This window comes from Leucoraja erinacea, chromosome 3 (genome assembly GCF_028641065.1).
Source record: "Leucoraja erinacea ecotype New England chromosome 3, Leri_hhj_1, whole genome shotgun sequence".
NCBI classification, from domain to species: Eukaryota; Metazoa; Chordata; class Chondrichthyes; order Rajiformes; family Rajidae; genus Leucoraja; species Leucoraja erinaceus.
In genome coordinates, this window is record NC_073379.1 from 53,145,093 (window position 1) to 53,166,386 (window position 21,294).

Consider the following 21,294-nt stretch of genomic DNA (forward strand, 5'->3'; position numbering starts at 1 on the left):
TCAATTGTCTATTGTCCTTCGGACGGTAAACTTCAGCCTCGTCTACCCTCAGATTCAGATTCAGATTCAGATTCAATTTTAATTGTCATTGTCAGTGTACAGTACAGAGACAACGAAATGCATTTAGCATCTCCCTGGAAGAGCGACATAGCAAACGATTTGAATAAATAATAATAATAATAATAAACACCTACCCTGACATGTAAGCATAATGTACTCCATTATTTGAGGAGCATACCATTTTGTATTGCATTATTTGTTCTTCAACATTACCTTAAAGGAAGACAGACACAAAAAGCTGGATTAACTCAGCGGGTCAGGCAGCATCTCTGGAGAAGGAATAGGTGACTAAAGAAGAGTCTCGACCACCGAAACGCCACTTATTCCTTTTTCAGAGATGCTGCCTGTCCCGCTGAATTACTCCAGCATTTTGTGTCTAACCTCACGGTGTTTGCCTTGACAACGGAAAGGATGCACTTTAATGCAAGGCTTTAATTCTCACAGCTTGAGTTTCCTGGGGTTGCTCCGCCAGCGTCGCCAGCTGTGGCCGGGAGCCCGCACCGCTCGCCTGCGCCCCCTCTCGGTCTCCGTGAGCCAGCGCTCGCTTCCCAGCAGCCGCCCATAAGCTGAAGGCAGACGCGGCGCAGCAATTGGCAACACAGATCGTAGTATCTTTGATTGGCAAGGGGGGCGGTGACGCCGGACGGGGCTGGTTTGTGCAGCAAGCGATCCCGAGCGGGGACAAGGAGGAAGGCGGAGCGGAGTAGCAGTGGTAAGAGGCACTGGCCGCTGGTACAGCCAGCCCTCTCCACAGGCACAGTGGAGCTGCGAGCTTCCCCCCAGCTCTATGAATTGCAGCAGGTAAGTGAAAGAGAGAGAGGGTGGGAAAATTCTGGCTGATAGCAGCCGAGCGCAACAAATGGTGAGGTTAATGCAGGGACTTCCTGCTAACTGCGATCACTGTGCTTGGCTTAGGAGGTCGGGGACAGATTAATCGTAGGTTAAAACTAGAAGTGTTTTAGGTTGATTGCTTTCTAAACTTCCATTCTATAATTCGTTATTATACATGACATGATAGATCAGATGAAGCTAACCCCTCGTTGCTTGGGTCTGCGAGGAACGTCTCCCTCCTGACTGACCAGTTCCTTGAACACTTCCATGAGGGGACGTGGACGAATTTGATTGATGAGGTTCTCCGTCGCTTGTTTGATTGGAGCTGAGGGGAAGGGAGACCTGCTAAAGTGGGGAAGGAGTGTTGCTATCTTGCGTCTTAAATAATGACTTCGCTACAAGAGTTTATGTAACTGAACGACAAAAGAGCAACAACTTTAAAAAAAAAAAAATCCGATGTGTATTTTAAAATATGGGATTGCAACCTCGTTGCCTAGTTTAGAGCATAGGATAAAACGGCAAGATATTTGCATTGATCTTTCTTGCAGTTTTCAAGGTGGGAGTTCTTCTGTATTTTAGTGCTTTTGTTGGTATGGCGTTGGCTAACTCTACCGCAAGTTACGATTGTATCCTCACTTCATTACCACAAAGGATCTGGACTATCATTACTGAAACAGGACTGCAGACCGAGTTCGCGTTGAGGGGGAGGGGAGAGGAGGGGAGAAGTGTCCAGAGGCGCCTGCTTTAAAAAAAAATCCTCGTGGTTGTCAGCTAGAGGTCATTTTAGATATCGACCTTAGTGGTTTCCAATAATTTGAAACCTCTCAACATCAAGAGATTAAAAACGACATGGATATCCCTTGTAGTTCTACAGTTTTGAGAGATCCGTGGCTGACCTTCATGTTCCTTTACTATTTCCACTTACATTAAATTTCTCTGTCCCTTCAAGTGAGTTTACAGTTGCCTAAATATAAAACATTGATGAAAAGAAAATAGACTGGATTTGCATAGCGCCGTTGGCATCCTGATGTTTGGGAGTGCTTGATGGATATATGAAATATTCATGACGAGTTGTCACAATTCATGTGTTACAAGAGAAAGAGTTCACAGACACTAGTGAGCCAAATGAGCGGATAATCCACTTCAGAAATACGGCCTAAAAAAAACGAATGGCCACAACATTGGGAGGATGCATCTGCTTTTCTTTGACAGGGACAAATAATATTTCATATCCACCTGGGAGGTCAACGTTGCTTCAAAATGGTGCTGAACTGAAATGCTAGATTGGATCATTCACTCGTTTCTAGAGCTCACAGCTTCCCGATTACATGGAGAGTTTGACGATTGGCCCACAGCTGGCACCAAATGAATGAACAAAAAGCAAACCGCTGGAGCAGCAGCTCCAGCAGCATCACTTGGGTAGATGGACAGGCGACATTTGGGGTCAAACAGTCGTTTGACTATTTACCTCCACCGATCAGCTCAATTTTAATTGTCATTGTCAGTGTACAGTACAGAGACAACGAAATGCTGCCTGACCTGTTGCCCGACTCCAGCAGTTTGTCTTTTTTTGCTCAAGAATCTGGCATCTGCAGTTACTTGCGTCACCACCTTAAGAAGGTCTTCTGTTCTGTAGCTGTCAAACTTGCTACACCTCAAATATTATTTTCATAAATCCCAAATCATCACAAATGGCGATGTTTAATTCACAGAAGACAATTAAAACTTTTTTTTAAATGAGCCCAGGGTGTGCTTTGAAAGGCTATTTGGTAACATTTCTTTTGTAAGTATGCGGTCTCATAATAAGTTCACTTCCAAAATGCCTGGTCATGAGTTTGGGGTTTTCTGGAGCCAGCTGGGGAACAAGTTGTCGCACAAATCTTCAAATCTGTGCTTGAGCTGCACAGGACTCTGATATTGTGCATTGTTATTAAGTATACTGGAGCAGAGTTCTTAAAGAATTGTAGCCACCTCAGACACTGGCTCAACACCTGCTGTGGATAGTAATCAGTGAACTTTACTGGTTAAACTTCTACCCCGAGAATTTGTCTTTAGTTTTATTTAAAGACGCAATGTGGTGTCGGGTTGCCGCTCCTGGAATGCTGCTCAGTCACTGTTTTATGATCCGAATAAACACAAGCACCAGAAAGAATTTAAAAGTGGGGTTCATACAGAAAACTATGGTTTAGGGATATCTACACCCACCTCTTTCTGATTATTGAAAAACATTAGTGGCTCAATGCCAAGGCCTTGATTTGGACTGTGAATTAGTATTTTTTAAATTTGTGTGAATGCATCGAAACAATGTAAAGTACATACATTTAGAGGGGAAAAGATGTTGGCAGCTATGCCCTTTGCCACAAACCCAGTATGAATAGACGATAGATCTGACTGATGTTTGAAGCCTGAATGATAATTGGCTGTATTAATGTGAAAATTCATATTTTTATTTTATTGTTTAAGGTTTATGTGAGCAGTGCCAAACATGTTTAGCTCTGCATCTATTTAGTTGAGCTTGGGGGAAAAAAAGAAACATTGATAACAATTTATTTAATTTATGTCATGCCCTTTAGCATTATCCCAAATGCCTTGTAGGAGCTCACATTGGACCAGAGAAGGGGACATTAGAACAGTTGATACCATCTTGGTTAGAGAGCTCAACTTTAATAAATAACTAGAAGTAAGAAGTGGAGACATTTAGGCAGGTCATTTAACACCATACAAGAACACAAAATAAACAGGAATGGACGTAGGCAACCCAGGCCTCTCAAATTTGTTCCACCATACAATATGACTGGGGCTGATTTATACTGGTCTCCATTCCTGTTCTATACCAGGGTCTCCATTCCTGTTCTATACCAGATCCCCCAAAACCTGAATTCTTTCATTTTTCAGTTAGATTATCATCACCTCGAATGATCTTGCCTCCACCAACCTCTTGGGCAACAAATTCCAGTGAATCTCCAACCTTTTCCACAAGAGGAAAACTCCCCTGCTCTTCGGACAATCCTCAGCTGACCAATGACCTGAACAAATTCTACTGCAGATTCGAGAGACAGAAACATAACACCACAGTCACACCCCCTCCCCAATTACCACTTCACACCTACTTACATCCTGACTCCAGTCTGCAAAGACTGGACCCTTCCCCCACCAACTCCCCAATCACCACTTTACACCTACTTACAGCCTGACTCCAATCTGCAAAGACTGGGCCCTTGTCCACTACCCACCCCCTCCTTGCTTCCCAACATCAGTCTAGCCACTGCTCGATCAATAACAATAAAAATTGAGGAGGTGGAGAGGCTATTCAGGAGACAGAAAAGCCCCAAATCTCCAGGACCGGACAATGTTTCCCCCTCTACCCTCAAGCTCTGTGCCAAATAACTGGCACCAGTCTACATAGACACTTTCAACCAGTCCATGCAAACCTGCACTGTCCCTGCCTGTTTCAAAGTCTCCACTATTGTTTATGTATCCAAAAAGCCAAGGAATACTGGTCTTAATGCATCAGGCCTGTTGCACTGACCCCTGTAGTCATGAAGACCCTTGAAAGACTTGTGCTGACCCACCTGTAAAATATCAGAAACCCACTGCTGGACCCCTTGCAGTTTGCATACCGGGCCAATAGATCAGTGGATGACGCAATCACCATAGGCCTGCACTTCATCCTCCAGCACCTAGACCACCAGATGACCTATGCAAGGATTTTGTTTCTGAATTTTAGCCCTGTATTCAACACCATTGTGCCAGAGCTACTACACTCCAAACTCTCCCAGTTGACTGTGCTGAACCCCTCTGTCAGAAGATCACCAACTTCCTGACAGACAGGAAGCAGCATGTGAGGCTGGGAAAGCACATCTCGGACCCTCAGCATAGGAGCACCGCAAGGCTGTACTCTCCCCCTTCCTTTACTCTCCCCACACCAAAGACTGCACTTCCACAGACTCCTCTGTCAAGCTTCTCAAGTTTGTGGACAACACAACCCTGATTGGACTGATCCAGGATGGGGAGGAATCGGCCTACCGACAGGAAGTCACACAACTGGCGTCCTGGTGCCATCGCAACAACCTGGAGCTCAATGCTCTTAAGACGGTGGAATTGATTGTAGACCTTAGGAGAGCTCCCCCCTCCCCTCCCCCCACTCACCATCAACAACACCACTGTCACATCTGTGGAGTAATTTAAGTTCCTTGGAACCATCATCTCCAGGGACCTTGGGAATGGGAGGCCACCATCGACTCCACAGTCAAAAAGGACCAACAGAGGGTGTACTTCCTGCGGCAGCTAAGAAAACACAATCTGCCTCAGTCTGAAGAAGGGTTTCGGCCCGAAACATTGCCTATCTCCTTCGCTCCATAGATGCTGCTGCACCCGCTGAGTTTCTCCAGCATTATTGTGTACCTGCCACAGGCAATGATGGTCTAGTCTTATACTGCCATCATATAGTCTGTCCTCACCTTCTCCATCGTGGTCTGGTTTGGCTCAGCCACCGAGCATGACATCTGGAGTGCGTAGTTCGATTAGCCGAGAAGGTTGTTGGCTGCAACCTTCCCCCCATCGACGAACTGTACACTGCAAGGGCCAGGAAGTGAGCGGGTAAAATAATTTCTGACCCCTCTCACCCTGGCCTCAAACTCTTAACCCACTTCCCTCTGGAAGGCGACTCTTGACTGTCAGCCAGACATAAAACTGCTTTTTTCCATGAGCAGTAGCTCTACTCAACAAACAAAAGTTTGTAGCTTCCTTTTGCTCTGGTATTTTATTTCATTTTTCACATATTTAAATTATAATGTTTAATTCTTAATTGCTAACTGTATATCGTGTTGTTACGAGCAAAGCACCAAGGCAAATTCCTTGTATGTATATATGGCTAATAAAATGTATTCAATTCAATTCAGAGAATAAGCTTGGTCAGCTATTGGTGGGGTGAAGGAAGCTGAGAATGGGCACAGTGTCAGAGATTGGAAGGGAAATGATTGTGGGAGAGGGACAGTGCATTGCTGGTATGAGCAGGAATGAGAATATTTTTAAATTGTTAAGTGGGAATTGATGAAGGCTACTGAGCAGGAGTTGGATGGGTGAAGTGACATTGTGAATCTGCTTACGTGGAGCTGAGCTATAGACAAAGTGACGTTTATGGAGGATGGAAACAATCTGTTGCTGTGTAATGATGGGAGTGTTCACTGGGTGTCACATGGTTATTTTGCTGAGTAAATATGGCTATGCCTATTCTGATTTGTCCCTTCAAATCTTTCTCTACTTGGTCCATGTTGGAGGAAATTAGATGAATTGTTGTTGGTTCTCGGGTTAAAAATTATTTTTGACACTGTACCGTGACATTGTTTTACACACTGCGTTTCAGAGTAGGGACTGATTATTCTATTTGTTTTTCAGTTTTATTTTAATAAAAATCCTCCCTGGCTCAGCAGTTGCATTTCTTTCTCTATTGAAAGGCTTTGAGTTCAAATCCGAGCACAGATATTTGATAATATAATCTGGCCTAATATTTCAGTATATTTTATGAATCAAGTGGAATAATATGATCAGAGCTTTTAACTGATGATTTTTTTTTAAATTATCCGTTTTTTAATATCAAGTTCAAATAATCACAATGCCATAGTGCATTTGCACACTCATTCTTGGATTATAAATCTGGATTGTTAAAAACTTTTCACGTACCAGTTGGGACTGGAAGGTAAATGGATATTGGGAATCTGAGGTAAAATATGGATTTCAAATGATAGTGAAGGACATTTTTATCAGTGTGTTAATTCGTTTACTAGGCTGTGCATTTTTGTACAGTTTAGCAAAGCTTTTGCAGCTCCAGTTCATGGGTTGGTGTCATTACCTGTAGATTACTTGCGTGCAGCAGCAGACATCTGCTATGTAAATATTTTTTTTATGTTGGGGGAGGGAAACAAGATGGATTGGGGAGAGGAGAGAAAGGAAACCTTGTGCATTTGCCCTTTTCTGACCTTGAGAGTTTCATGGCTAACCACAGTTTTAAATGGGCTTTTGTTTAAATTAGGCTTGTTGCCTTTTTTTTATTATCTGGGGGATGGTAAGCTTCAAAAGGTGCATTAATTTCTAAAGGCTTCTGTTCCTCCTTTGTATTCTGTATAAACCATTAGATTAAACAAATGGATTGCATTTCATTTTGATTAAATAATGTGTGAAATTGATGTTACATTAAACCTAAAGCCCCATTGTTTGAACAGTCGTATATTAATCTATACTGTACAACTAAAGGCTTAGGTCCACTCCTCTCGACAACTCCAAAGAGAAGCATTATGACTGAGGTGACTTGGCAAACGTAATAATAATTTTGCCGTCATTTGCTGGTCATTAGTGAGTTTATCTCAAGGTTGTATGGACACTTCATGCCATTTGCTCTGGCACAGCTGATGGTATCAGGTTTCATTCTGAAATAATCTCTGTGGGGGAGGGGTGGATAACCCGTTGGCGTCTAAAACCAAGGAGTTACATGCACACGGTAACACAGAAGATTGTAGAATGCAAATACTTACATGTGATGGGTTTTACTTTTCTTCAATTTCTTAACCCACAGTTCACCATTTAATGTTCATAGTTGGTCCTACACACAGGAACCATTTTTCCCTCCACCTGATCCTCTCATCCTTCATTCCTAACGTCACAAATCATCTCATTTTAGCCTTGAATTCTTGCTGCAACTCTGCCTCATCTAGTCTCGGGGATAGAAAGTCTAATGGGTCTGTCCCACTTACGCAACTTTTTCGGCGACTGCTGGCACCGTCATAGGTCGTTGCAGGTCACTGAAAATTTTGAACGTTGAAAATCCAGCGGCAACCAGAACAAGGTACGATTCTGGGAGACTACTCACGACCATGCAGGCTTCACCCCGCGACATGTCTCCTCAGTCGCCCAAAGAGTCGTAGCGTCTTTCTGGTTGCCGCTGGATTTTCAACGTGTTGAAAATTTTCGGCAACATCCAACGGCCAATGATGGGTGCCGGCAGTCGCAGAAAAAGTCATGTAAGTGGGACAGGCCCATAAAGATTCCAGTACGAGTTAAGAAATTCTCCTCTGAACAATCCAAAAAATACAGCCCTTAATCTAGATGCAACATACCACAATCCCCCTACCCCTCCTTTTCCCCAGTTTTAGACAAAACAGCCTCAGCTCTGCCCTGTCAATTCATTTCAACTTTTACTGATTCAGTTAGGTCATTTCTCATCTAAATGACAAAGTGTAACCTCTTCAATCTACCCTCTCAGAATTATCCCCTCATTCTAGGAATCAACAGTGGAATCGATACTGGAATCTACACTGCACCATCTATCTCCAAGTATATATATTTTTTGACAAAAGCTGCTAATAATGCTGCTGGTGGGGTCTTGCCAAAAAACACTATTGCAGGAGAGTGTCCTAATTCTTTATTCTATCACCCCAGTTAATAAATATCTCATGCCGCTTACCTTCCTAAGCACAGTCACTTTTTGTCAACTTTCTGCATTGCCAGGCGGGCTTAACATTTCTGTTCTGCCCACCAAAATAAATGAGATCACATTTTCCCATGTTAAACAAAGTTAATAGACTTTTGGTTAAGCATATGGAGGTTTTGCATTTTGTGCAGTCAAATAAGTTGGTCTTGGTGTTGTGTTTGACTTGGATATTGTGGGCTGAAGGGTCTGTTCCTGTGCTGTTCTATGTACTTGCACATTAACCAGTTTACAGCTTTTTGCTGATCCTTTCTATGTAAACATTAATACCAACTTAGTTAAGGAAATACATGCCCTCCCCAGGTTAGGAACAACCAATACATATGAATAAGTATATAAGAGATGGGTGGGTTGAATGGGGATGGATTTTTTATCTCCACGTTTTTTCTCTGAGCTGCAACATTCTGGGGGGGTTGGGGGGCTGGCTGGAGCTGGGAGGCAAGGCAGACTCGCTCATTCAATGATCTGTTCTTCCCGTGTCCACTCACTTTCCCGTCGTAGCTGATTAGTTCATTTCCGACTTGCAAGAAGTTCTCAAGAACAGAATTCCGTTGTAACCTGACGACCTCTTCACCAGTGATGAAAATATTGGTTAAAGACTTGGGGAACATTTGAGAAAATGAGAGGGGGTTGAAACGAGGTATGCAGAGCATGGACCACAGAGAGCCAGTGGTGGAATAATTAAAATCATGAATTAAGGCTGGATATAGATGTGCACAGGAGGAATTTATAAGCAAGGATAAGAACACTTTAAAATGAAGGCCTTGCAGGACCGAGAATTGGTATAGGCCTGAGGTGATGAGTGCAATTTATATCACAGTCAGTATCTTTGTGGAGGCTAGTGAGCAGGGAAGAGCAATGTTACAAAGGTGAAGCGGGTGATTTTGGTGATGCTGTGGTTTTGTGGTCAATGTATGCCTCAATGACGAGCAGTGTACAGAGGTTGCAAATGGTCTGCCTGCTGATTTTTGCACTTGCTGAAGTACAGGAGTGCACCTCGCCTTAAATTGCTGATTTCAAACCAATGCAGAGGAGTAATGAACTATAATGCAAGTGTAAGTTTATTCTCAGTCCTGGCCTCCCTCGTCCACTTGGCCCTGTCCCTGAAATCAAGTTCATTACTGATTTTGGTGAAGTTGTTTTAAAGTAGCAATTGGATTGTAATTTATATATGTCGTTATGCATTTACCACATGCTCAATGTACATATAATATATGTCCTCGGGTCGATTTGTATTCCATTGTTGGAGCATAGAAGCTTGGGAAGATCGGGATAGAAACATAGAAAATAGGTGCAGAAAGAGGCCATTCGGCCCTTCGAGCCAGCACTGCCATTATGATCATGGCTGATCATCCACAATCAGTAACCCGTGCCTGCCTTCTCCCCATACCCCTTGATTCCGCTAGCCCCAAGAGCTCTATTTAACTCTCTTTTAAATTCATCCAGTGAATTGGCCTCCACTGCCTTCTGTGGCAGAGAATTTCACAAATTCACAACTCTGTGAAAAAACGTTTTTTCTCTTCTTAGTTAAATGGCCTCCCCTTTATTCTTAGACTGTGGCCCCTGGTTCTGGACTCACCCAATAAATGGCCTCCCCTTTATTCTTAGACTGTGGCCCCTGGTTCTGGACTCACCCAGCATTGGGAACATATTTCCTGCATCTAGCTTGTCCAGTCCTTATCATTTTATATGTTTCTATAAGACACCCTCTCATCCTTCTAAATTCCAGTGAGTACAAACCCAGTCTTTCCTCGTATGACAGTCCTGTCATGCCGGGGATTAACCTCGTGAACCTAAACTGAACTCCCTCAATTGCAAGGATGTCTTTCCTCAAATTAGGAGATCAAAATGGAACACAATGCTCCGGATGTGGTCTCGCCAGGGCCCTGTAAAACTGCAGAAGAACCTCTTTTCTCCTATACTCAAATCCTCTTGTTATGAAGACCAACATGCCATTAGTTTTCTTCTCTGCCTGCTGTACCTGCATGTTTACTTTCAGTGACTGGTGTACAAGGACACCCAAATCTCGTTGCACTTCCCCTTTTCCTAATCTGACACCACTGAGATTATAATCTGTCTCCTTGTTCTTGCTGCCAAAGTGGATAACCTCACATTTATCCGCATTTTATTGCATCTGCCCACTCACTCAACCTGTCCAAGTCCACCTCGCAGTTCACACTGCCACCCAGCTTTGTCTCATCGGCAAATTTGCGAGTGTTACTTCTAATGCTATCATCTAAATCATTAATATATATTGTAAATAGTTGCGGCCCCAGCACCGAGCCTTGCGGCACTCCACTCGCCACTGGCTGCCATTCTGACAGGGACCTGTTTATTCCTACTCTTTGTTTCCTGTCTGCCAACCAATTCTCTATCCTTGTCAATACCTTACCCCCAATACTATGTGCTCTAATTTTGCCCACTAATCTCCTGTGTGGGACCTTATCAAACGTTTTCTGAAAGTCCAGATACACTACATCCACTGGCTCTCCTTCATCCATGTCACATCTTCAAAAGATTCCAGAAGATTAGTCTGGCAGGATTTCCCCTTCATAAATCCATGCTGCCTTGGACCAATCCTTTTACTGCTATCCAAGTGCCCCATTATTACTTCTTTAAGAATTGACACCAGCATCTTCCCCACCACCAATGTCAGGCTAACTGGTCTATAATTCCCCGTTTTCTCTCTCGTTCCTTTCTTGAAAAGTGGGATAAAAACATTAGCGACCCTCCAATCCACCGGAACTGATCCTGAATCTATAGAGCATCGGAAAATTATCTCCAATGCGTCCACAATTTCTAGAGCCACCTCCTTGAGAACCCTGGGATGTAGACCGGCAGGCCTGGGGATTAATCAGATTCCATCCCATTAGTCTACCCAATACTATTTCTCACCTAATGCAAATTTCTTTCAGTTCCTCTCTCCCTAGATCCTCCATCCTCCAGTACATCTGGGAGGTTGTTTGTGTCTTCCTTGGTGAAGACCGAACCAAATTACCTGTTAAACTCTTCTGCCATTTCCTTGTTCCCCATAATAATTTCACTTGTTTCTGCCTTCAAGGGACCCACATTTGTCTTTACTAATCTTTTTCTCTTAACATACCTAAAGAAGCTTTTGCTATCCATCTTTATATTCTTGGCGAGTTTACCTTCATACTTCATCTTTTCACCCCGTATTGCCCTTTTTGTTACCTTCTGATGTAATTTGAAAATTTCCCAATCCTCTGGCTTTCCACTACTCTTTGCTATGTTATATACCTTTTATTTTCGTTTTATACCTTCCCTAACTTCCCTTGTCAGCCACAGTTGCCTCTTACTCCCCTTAGAATCTTTCTTCCTCTTTAGAATGAAATGATCCTGCATCTTCTGGATTATGCCCAGATATTCCTGCCATTGCTGTTCCACCGTCATTCCTGCTATGATCCTTTTCCAGTCGACCTTGGCAGCTTCTTTCTCATGCCTTCATAGTCCCCTTTGTTCAACTGCAACTCTGACACTTCTGATTTAACCTTTTCTCTCTCAAATTGCATTTTAAAACATATCATATTATGGTCACTACCTCCTAGCGCTTCCTTTACCTTGAGTTCCCTTATTAAATCTGGTTCATTAGACAACACTAAATCCAGAATTGCCTTCTCTCTGGTCGGCTCCATTACAAGCTGCTCTAAGAATCCATCTCGGAAGGACTCCACAAACTCTTTCTTGGGGTCCAGAACCAACTTGATTTTCCCAGTCTACCTGCATATTGAAATCTCCAATCACAAATTGGCATTACCTTTGTTACATGCCAATTTTAACTCCTGCTACAATTTGCACCCTATATCCAGGCTACTGTTTGGGGGCCTGTAGATAAGTCCCATGTGTCTTCTTACCTTTACAATTCCTCAATTCTATCCACAGGGACTACATTGTCAGTCCCTATGTCACCCCTCGCAAGGGACTGAATTTCATCCCTCATCAACCCACCACCTCTGCCCACCTGCCTGTCCTTTCTATAGGACGTATAACCCTGAATATTCAGTTCCCAGCCCCGATCCTCCTGCAGCCATGTCTCCGTAATCCCCACAATGTCATATCTGAGCCTGAAGCTCATCTACTTTACTTATACTTCACGCATTCATATATAACATTTTAATTCCATTGCTCACCTCACCTTTCACATCGATTCCTATTTCACTTGGCCATACTCCCCTATCCCTTTGAGCTTTCTGTCCCGTTAATTCTAGTGTCCAACTTTTCTTATACTCTCTTTCCCTTTAACTCCATCCTTGTATTTCCAATGTGTCTCCTCCCCACCCACCCCCCACCACTATAGGAGGGGTAAGTTCACTTAGCCTGATCGTAACCTAGCTCCAGGACTCCTCTTCTAGTATCCTTAGTTATTTGGAAATGTCATCCTTACTTGCATTGAATGCCAAAATAATCGAAGCCGATATGCTTTCTGTGTAAGAAGGAACTGCAGTTGCTGATTTACACCGACGATAGACACAAAATGCTGCCGCAACTTAGTGGGTAAGGCAGTATCTCATGTGATGTTGCCTGACCCCCTGAGTTGGTCCAGCATTTTGTGTTTATCTTCTCATAGCATTTCTGCTATTTGGCTCAGTTGTTCAGAAGGTGGAGAGTCCTTAAGAAAGCTATTGGTGATTGATGAAACTTACCCTTGTATAGTGCCTTCCAAAACATGTTACAGCCAAATAAGTTATTTTTTGAAGTGTTGTCACTATTGCAATGTAGGAATTTAGCGGTGCTATTTCAATGTGGCTAATTTGGAAAGAACAGAGTCTTACAAACCGTACAATGAGGGAATAGACTGTTTTGGTTAAGGGATCAACATTTTCTCCACCACTTGGGTTAAGTTCTTTGTAAATTTTTTTTTTTTAGTTTTACTGAGAAATAGTCTTGAAATGTTTGCATTTGCTTGGAATTACTTGGACCTCAATCTATCTTTCAATCAGGAAGTGGAATTATGGACAGTTCAGCACTTCAGTACTGCATCTCAAAGTCATTGTAGATTTTTGAGCTAAAGTCTGTGCACAGGACTTTACATCACATACTGTAATCTTTCCTCTGTATCTTGGCATCCATTTTCTCCTAAATATTAAAAGGGACCCTCTCTCCTGTTACAGATGGCCTATAACAATGGTTCGTGAAAATTTAAGAAATGAGTGTTCTATTTGTGAAAGATTGCTACACTTTCCTCCCTTTGCTTGGTAAATGACAAGCAAAAAGTCACCGTTACTTGTGTCTATGGTGTAACAATTAACTCTCTGTTCCATTTTTAATTATGTGCTTTTTATTTTGTTTCCTCCAGCATGCTTGAGATCTTATCTCCAACATCCACAATGCCAATTGACATCGCTATGCAGCTCTACCTTCCTCCTCCGTTCAAACAACTGAGCTACACACGAAAGAGAACACTGAAAGTAACCCAACCACTGCGGCCATGCATCCACCTTCACCTTGGTGAAGATACATCAGATAATAAGCACAGAACCAAGGAGCAGAAGCATGTTTCCTTTGCCGACAGTAAGGGCTTGCCGTTGACTGCAGTTAAGTTCTTTGATTTACACAGTTTAGATTTTTCCTTCAATATTGATGAGTTGATCAGTAGTTTAGTAGACCTAAAGACAGCAGACAAAGACAACCTGCTCTTAGATTTTGCACAGCCTTCGTCTGATTTCCTGGATTTCAAGAACCGCCTGGAAACTGAATCTGTCTGTCTTGAGAATTGCTTGTTACAGGAGGGTATGATTATGGGGACTATCAAGGTGAAAAATATTGCATTTGAGAAGTCTTTGAAAGTAAGGATAACATTTGACACTTGGAAAACGTTCCAGGACCATGACTGCTGCTATGTGCACGATCTTTACGGTGGCTCCGATAGAGACACTTTTTCATTTGAGATCCGCTTGCAGGAATACATTGCCCCACATGAAAGGATAGAGTTTGCCATCTGTTACGAAAGTGATGGGAAGATCTTTTGGGATAGTAACAAAGGGCTAAACTACAGGTTAATCCGATCGGAGCTGACACACACTCCGGAGATAGGAAAAACAAGTCAGTCACTGGATGCTTTATTGACTGATTCTGACCAAATGCCAGGGTACGGGATTGAATATGATCGCTATGGTGGACTGAGGTGCTCCTATGGCGTGTTCCCTGAATGGCCTAGCTACACTGGTTACGACAAGATGGGACCTTACTACTGAACAAATTACTTAGGAATGGATGGTTTTAACTTTGTTTTTCAATGTACATCTGCTGGTTTATAGTAGCCTCAAGCATAGTGAAGCAGGTGCAGGTTATAAACAACTACGTGGGGTTTACCAGCATGTCAGAATCTTGCTCATTTACTAAATCCGATGTGTAAGTATGCAAGCTCGTGTTGTAAATCAGAATACAAGTGCCTTCTAAAGGTCACAGAACAGTGCTCTTTACCAAGTACATCAAGTGCCCAACTTCTGTATTCCGTGCAGCAAGTTTTTATAAAATTTCCTGCAAGTTTTATAATTGTTCTGAGATGATGAACGAGCCGCTGATGAAGCCACTCAATCAGTTCCAAAATATCTCGGGCTCTCTGACTATTCAACTGCGCCAAAGTATTTCATTGCATTTCATCAGCGCTTGGAATGAACTTGTAGGTCATGTAATGAAGGCATCATGTCTGCATCAGTAGGAGGTTGTGCTGGAGGTCACAACAAGCCACATCCAGATGATCTTTCTCAATTATATTCTTCACAAAAAAAAAGTTGGTCTGTTTAATACAGATACAGGTTTAGTGTTTGAGCAAAGATCCTGTTATCATTGCTGTGATTACGTAGACTTCTATTTTTGTAATTGTAAACCTTTGCAGAGCTGTGTTGATTTGATCAACAGACTTTTCCGCAAACCGGTTTGATCAATTTTAACTCTGGACTGAAAAGGTTGAACGCATTCACATTCAGTCAGCAGAAATGGTGAAAACAGGTGATTTTATGTTAATTATTGCTCACTTTTACATTAGTTTTCACAAAAGAAACTTGAACGTGACTTTTTTTAAAGTCTTGCACATTATCGCTGAGGAACTTGCATGGAAATGTTTTATTGACTGCTGCTTCTGTGCAATCCTAATTAATGGCTCAAAGTAATTTGAGTTGAGAGTCACCCTCCTCCTCTGGAGTGGAACATTTACCTGTAAAATGTATTGTGCACCAGTCACTGTTTTTGTGGTGAATTATGCTACTTGCCAAAACTGAACCCATATAACTGTGCCCGTAAAACAGAATAATTGTCAGTGAGCAGGAATAGGCACTATCAGTTGATTATCTGAAGGGACTGTTGACTAAGGTAGTAGTCAGGATCTGTAGTTCTACACTTTCATGCCTAAGTAACTACTTCCTATCATGTGTAGCAGATAAGTAAACCTTTCTATTTGGATGGGCATAAGGATCAGCTAAATTACAGGTCAATTTTATTAAGAGCAGTTTCTGGACAGGCACTCTCCATGATGATCATTCCCAGCCACGAGCACCCCAACAAGAATCAGTGATGGAGCTAGGAAATTGCTGCCTTTGTCCTGTAATGTTGTCAAAAAGTAAGCTGTCCAAGAGACAGCTTCTCGGGCATTGAGTTGACATTCAGCCTGCAGCAGAATACTGAGCTCTCATCTCCTGCACTTTAATTCTCCATTTCAGTCCCACTCAGACTTCCTCATGTAACCACCCATAATATTCAATGCAGCACTGCAGATGCCGGAAATCTGAAGTTCTGATGTTGGTGTTCTAAAAAAGAGGACACTGTTACTCTCTCCAGAGATACTGCCTGACTTTTCCAGCATTTTCTGTTTTTATTGCAACCCAAGCTGAGCTGGAATATCAGCACTTTATTTTCCGTGTGGCTTTATTACAGACTCTTATTCACCTCTACAATGTTTCTACTGTGTCAATATACAACTAAAATCAACTAATCGTTTGTCTCCCTTATTGCCCACTCCAGCCTTGCAAAAAAAGCTTTAGATCCAGTTTTGATGAAAGATAGTGGATTTGAACCATTGCTAGCTCCACAGTTGTCTCCTGACATGACTTGAGTATTTCCGGCATTTTCTGTTTTGAAAAACTTGTTTTATTTTCCCAGCTTCTGCAACCTGATGAATGTAATATAATTGAAGTACAAATTACTGCAGTGTCTGTCCATTATGGTTCAAGGGGGTTCATATGGTGATGGCCATTGAGCACTTGTTAGCCATACAAAGTTTGCCCAATTTCCTCCACTGCCTATTTACAGCACACAACCCTTCGCTAGGCAAAATAATCATTCAGATTCTATTTTTATAGTCTGGCATTCTAGTAAGTTAGCTGGTGCTTTAAGGAATATCACGTTTTTCACACTTTTCTTTCTGAAATTGCAATATTATTTGCTTTGGCTATGGATTTCAGAAATGAAGGCACAAAGGCCTTTTAATCTTTCGCAGTGTTAAATCAAAATATTATTAAATTATATTAGTCTAGGCAGAAGAGGAGGCCTTTCAGCCCATTCCATCTCAAGTGGAGTAATACCATCCATTCCATTCCCTGTTCTTTTCCACGCTGCTCAGCTAATCTTTCAGTAGTATGTATCCAATTCACTTTTGATTCTTTCCTTCAACTCTCCAGATATCTTCATATCCCCAGTGCATCATGCCCACAATGTTAAATGCATTCCCTTGGTTGTGGAACCATTCACTAATGGAAATAATTGTTGCTGTTTATGTAAAGCAGTCACAATCCTCTACACTTATTATGTTTCCTCTCCGCCTCTTTTGCTTTTAGAACAACAACCCTAGCTTCCCGAGTCAAATTAAATAGCTGAAATCCCTCATCCCTGCTTTTCTGTTGCTTCTATAAGACCTTCACATCCTTGTTAAAGAATGATCAGACTTGAGTGCAATACTTTAGTTGTAGCCTGTACCAGTGTTTGTACGTTCCACATAATATCCCTATTTTCTTGTACTGCCTCGATGCATCCTAGATCACATATGCACTTCCACTTGCACAGATTTCTGTCAATATCCTCTGTGCAACACGCCCTTCAACTGTCGACCTCAATTCTAATTCTCTATCCTCAATACAGTTTTGTTCTGAGTGTTTTTGTGGATAATCATGCCTCTGCTCAGTTTGAACGCATTAAAGCATAATGGTAGCTGTGATAGGTAGAGACGTTTTCTAACTTCTGACTGTTTTAGCACATTGGGCTGGTTGACCATTTGCCCACCAGGAGAGACTTGCATTCATTATTGAGCCTCTACATTTTCAAAGGGGTTTTGGATACATACAGGAGACATTAAGTCGAGTTGGAAATGACCAACAATCCTGTTGAATTGGTAGAACCGGCCCAGGAGGTAGAGTGCCCTCTGATACCTGTGCAAATATGTACTTTGTGGCTGTTGTACTATTTTTGCCGATCACTGACTTATGAACAATATTATGTTTATGCTTTATATAATAAAGATTGTCTTCAAGTCAAATTCTTCTTTAATTGAGTTTTTCATGCGACGCCAAATGTTCTTTTAACCTGACTGTGCAAGTTTTATCCAGTAACTATTGCCACGCATGTAAAGTGAACTGGGAGGAAGAACAAGGGCAGAGAGATAGAAACAATGCAAAGCTCCTCAAGATCCCAGCCCTCAACCGCGGTAATCAAACATGGTTTGAACCAGCACATACCACAGCAAATTTTGGTTGCTTATTTGTACAATAATGCAAACTATTTATTACCTGTTCAGTGTTTGATCACATGTCAGTGTCCAGTCTGACCCATAGCCAAAGGTTTCGACTTGTATGTAATTTTTAACGTTTGTCAATCTCTTCTATGGGGCACAGAAAAAAATATGACGTGATATCATTCATGGCCACGAGGGGCGGTATGGTGGCACAGTGGTAGAGTTGCTGCCTTACAGTGCCAGAAGCCTGAGTTTGATCCTGACTACAGGTGCTGTCTGTATGGAGTTTGTACGTTCTCCCCATGACTTGCGTTGGTTTTCTCCAGATCTCTGAGTTCCTCACACACTCCAAACACATGCAGGTTTGTAGGCTAATTGGCTTGATAAAACTAAATTGTCCCTAGGGTTTTTTTAAAATGGGGTGTGGGGATCGCTGGTCAGCGTGAACTCAGTGGGTACAAGGGGCCTGTTTCCGCACTATAAACTGGACCAAACTAAAGCCACGAGTTGTAATTAACTTGATCATCCTGAAACTATTATAAATAGAAAGAGTTGATTTGGATCAGCTTTTCCCTTTGAGAATAGGGAAGATTCAAACAAGAGGACATGACTTCAGAATTAAGGGACAGAAGTTTAGGGGTAACACGAGGGGGAACTTCTTTACTCAGAGAGTGGTAGCGGGGTGGAATGAGCTTCCAGTGGAAGTGGTGGAGGCAGGTTCGTTGGTATCATTTAAAAATAAATTGGATAGGCATATGGATGAGAAGGGAATGGAGGGTTATGGTATTAGTGCAGGCAGGTGGGACTAAGGGAAAAAAGTTGTTCGGCACGGACTTGTAGGGCCGAGATGGCCTGTTTCCGTGCTGTAATTGTTATATGGTTATATCTAACTGTCAGTCTCATTGGGTTCTACATTTCTAAATGTCTACATTCTAGCAGGTGCTAAATGTAAAGCAATGGCTAAAGCAACAACCTGGCCCTTAACTCCAAGAAGACCAAGGAGCTCATTGTAGACTTCAGGAAGTCCAGAGGCGGCACGCACACCCCCATCCACATTAACGGGACGGAGGTGGAACGTGTTTCTAGCTTCAGGTTCCTGGGAGTCAACATCTCCGATGACCTCTCTTGGACCCACAATACCTCTACTCTGATCAAGAAGGCTCATCAGCGTCTCTTCTTCCTGAGGAGACTGAAGAAGGTCCATCTGTCTCCTCAGATCCTGGTGAACTTCTACCGCTGCACCATCGAGAGCATCCTTACCAACTGCATCACAGTATGCTATGGCAACTGCTCTGTCTCCGACCGGAAGACACTGCAGAGGGTGGTGAAAATTGCCCAACGCATCACCGGTTCCATGCTCCCCTCCATTGAGTCTGTCCAAAGCAAGCGCTGTCTGCGGAGGGCGCTCAGCATCGCCAAGGACTGCTCTCACCCCAACCATGGACTGTTTACTCTCCTACCATCCGGGAGGCGCTACAGGTCTCTCCGTTGCCGAACCAGCAGGTCGAGGAACAGCTTCTTTCCGGCGGCTGTCACTCTACTCAACAACGTACCTCGGTGACTGCCAATCACCACCCCCCCCCCCCCACCCCCCCCGGACACTTATTATTATTTATTCAAATCGTTTGCTATGTCGCTCTTCAAGGGAGATGCTAAATGCATTTCGTTGTCTCTCTACTGTACACTGACAATGACAATTAAATTGAATCTGAAACTGAATCTAAAGCAAGACATTTTGGCAATTTCTGTAAACAATCACAAACTTGGAAAACCAGTTGATCCACAGAAAGAGGAATTCCTGAACATCAGTCAGTTCAACAATACACACCTTTCAGAATCAGTCCCCTCCCTAATGTTTTTGTTGCGTTCTTCCTGTCAATTATCTTTTATTAACCAATGGGTAGCAAGGTATGAGCTCAAATAATTCAGGACATCAAGGTAACAAATGATAATTAGCTTTATGTGAAAATTCATGATATAAATCATAGCTATGAATAGCAATACCAGACTTGAAATTTGAGCCTTGAGGACTGAGAAATCTGAGAAACAGGTGGGAATTAATGTCTTAGGATCAATTGCAGCAAGAAATGATGAACATAAATAGTAGGTCATTCAGCCTCGGGTGCCTGCTCTACCTTCAGTAAGATCATGGCTCTGCTCTTGCCTGGCACTATTTCCCTGCATGCACCCTGTGCTCTGATTCCCTTCATATCTAAAAAAAAATCGATTGATCATAAATATACTGCACAACTGATGCCTCCGGGTAAATAAATTCCTCCCCTATGGTGAATAGCCAGCCCCTTATTTTAAGAGTGACTCCTGAGTCGAAGCATCTTAGTCAAGAAAAACATCTCCATTCTACACTGTCAGACCGTTTATGATGAGCACTTGTAGCCATGTGTTCTGAAGGAATTTGATGGAGGCTATTTATGATGTTGGTTATTTTTCTGCAGTAAGGTGAGGTTACAAATTTTAAGATGGGAAGATGTCAGAGATTTAAAGGAGGAGTTGAGACATCTGTTGCATTAAATTGTGACCTTGACTGTCTTGATCTTTGTTGTATGTATGAAAGATACTTGGAGACCTGATCATAGTGCAAAACATCGAGTGGTTAATAGTGTTAAATATGAACAATTATTGGTGAATAACTTGTTTTCATTTGTTTAACGTGCCTCCTTGGTTTACATGGAAGTAATTGTTCTAGCCACTGATAAATTCTGTCCCAGGGAGATTTAAACTATCATTTGTTTCACAAATATTTTCCCTGAAGACAATCTGACTGGATGCTGAGCCCATGCCATGTATCCATCTTATACTGCAGAAAATCCAGTCCTGACCCAGGTAAAATGGGTGCAGAATTGGTTTGACCTATTCAGGAGACAAAGCATGGAAGTGTTTTATCCAATGGTAGACCATACACTCTGCTGCATTGAGACTTGTATCCACAAAGTAAATCTTGAGTGTAAATGAGATAAACACCAGACAGCAACTGCTTTGCCCCAAAGGGCTGTGGAGGCTCAGTCACTGGAGGGATTTAAAGGGAGGTAAATATTTGAAAGATCGTGAAAAATAAAGGCCATGGCAAACTGCATCCTTATGGGCCTGATCCACTTAGGTGGTTTGTTAGCAACTACAGGTGACTAGTTTGTTGCCACATGTTCACTGGTGGTCGCTGGGAGTAGTCTCCTCAGTCGTGCAAAAAGTCGTAGCGTCTTTCTGCTCTCCGCTAAAATTTTCAACA

General features: G+C 42.5%; 1 protein-coding gene across 1 annotated transcript; it reads left to right on the forward strand.

Annotated features, from left to right (window-relative positions):
- Positions 1 to 704: 704 nt before the first annotated feature.
- ppp1r3b (protein phosphatase 1, regulatory subunit 3B) lies at positions 705 to 17,858 on the forward strand. The gene is made up of 2 exons (XM_055632684.1): positions 705 to 861; positions 13,689 to 17,858. The coding sequence occupies exons 1-2, from the start codon at positions 848 to 850 to the stop codon at positions 14,584 to 14,586; spliced, it is 912 nt and encodes a 303-aa protein (XP_055488659.1). The 5' UTR covers positions 705 to 847; the 3' UTR covers positions 14,587 to 17,858.
- Positions 17,859 to 21,294: the final 3,436 nt, after the last annotated feature.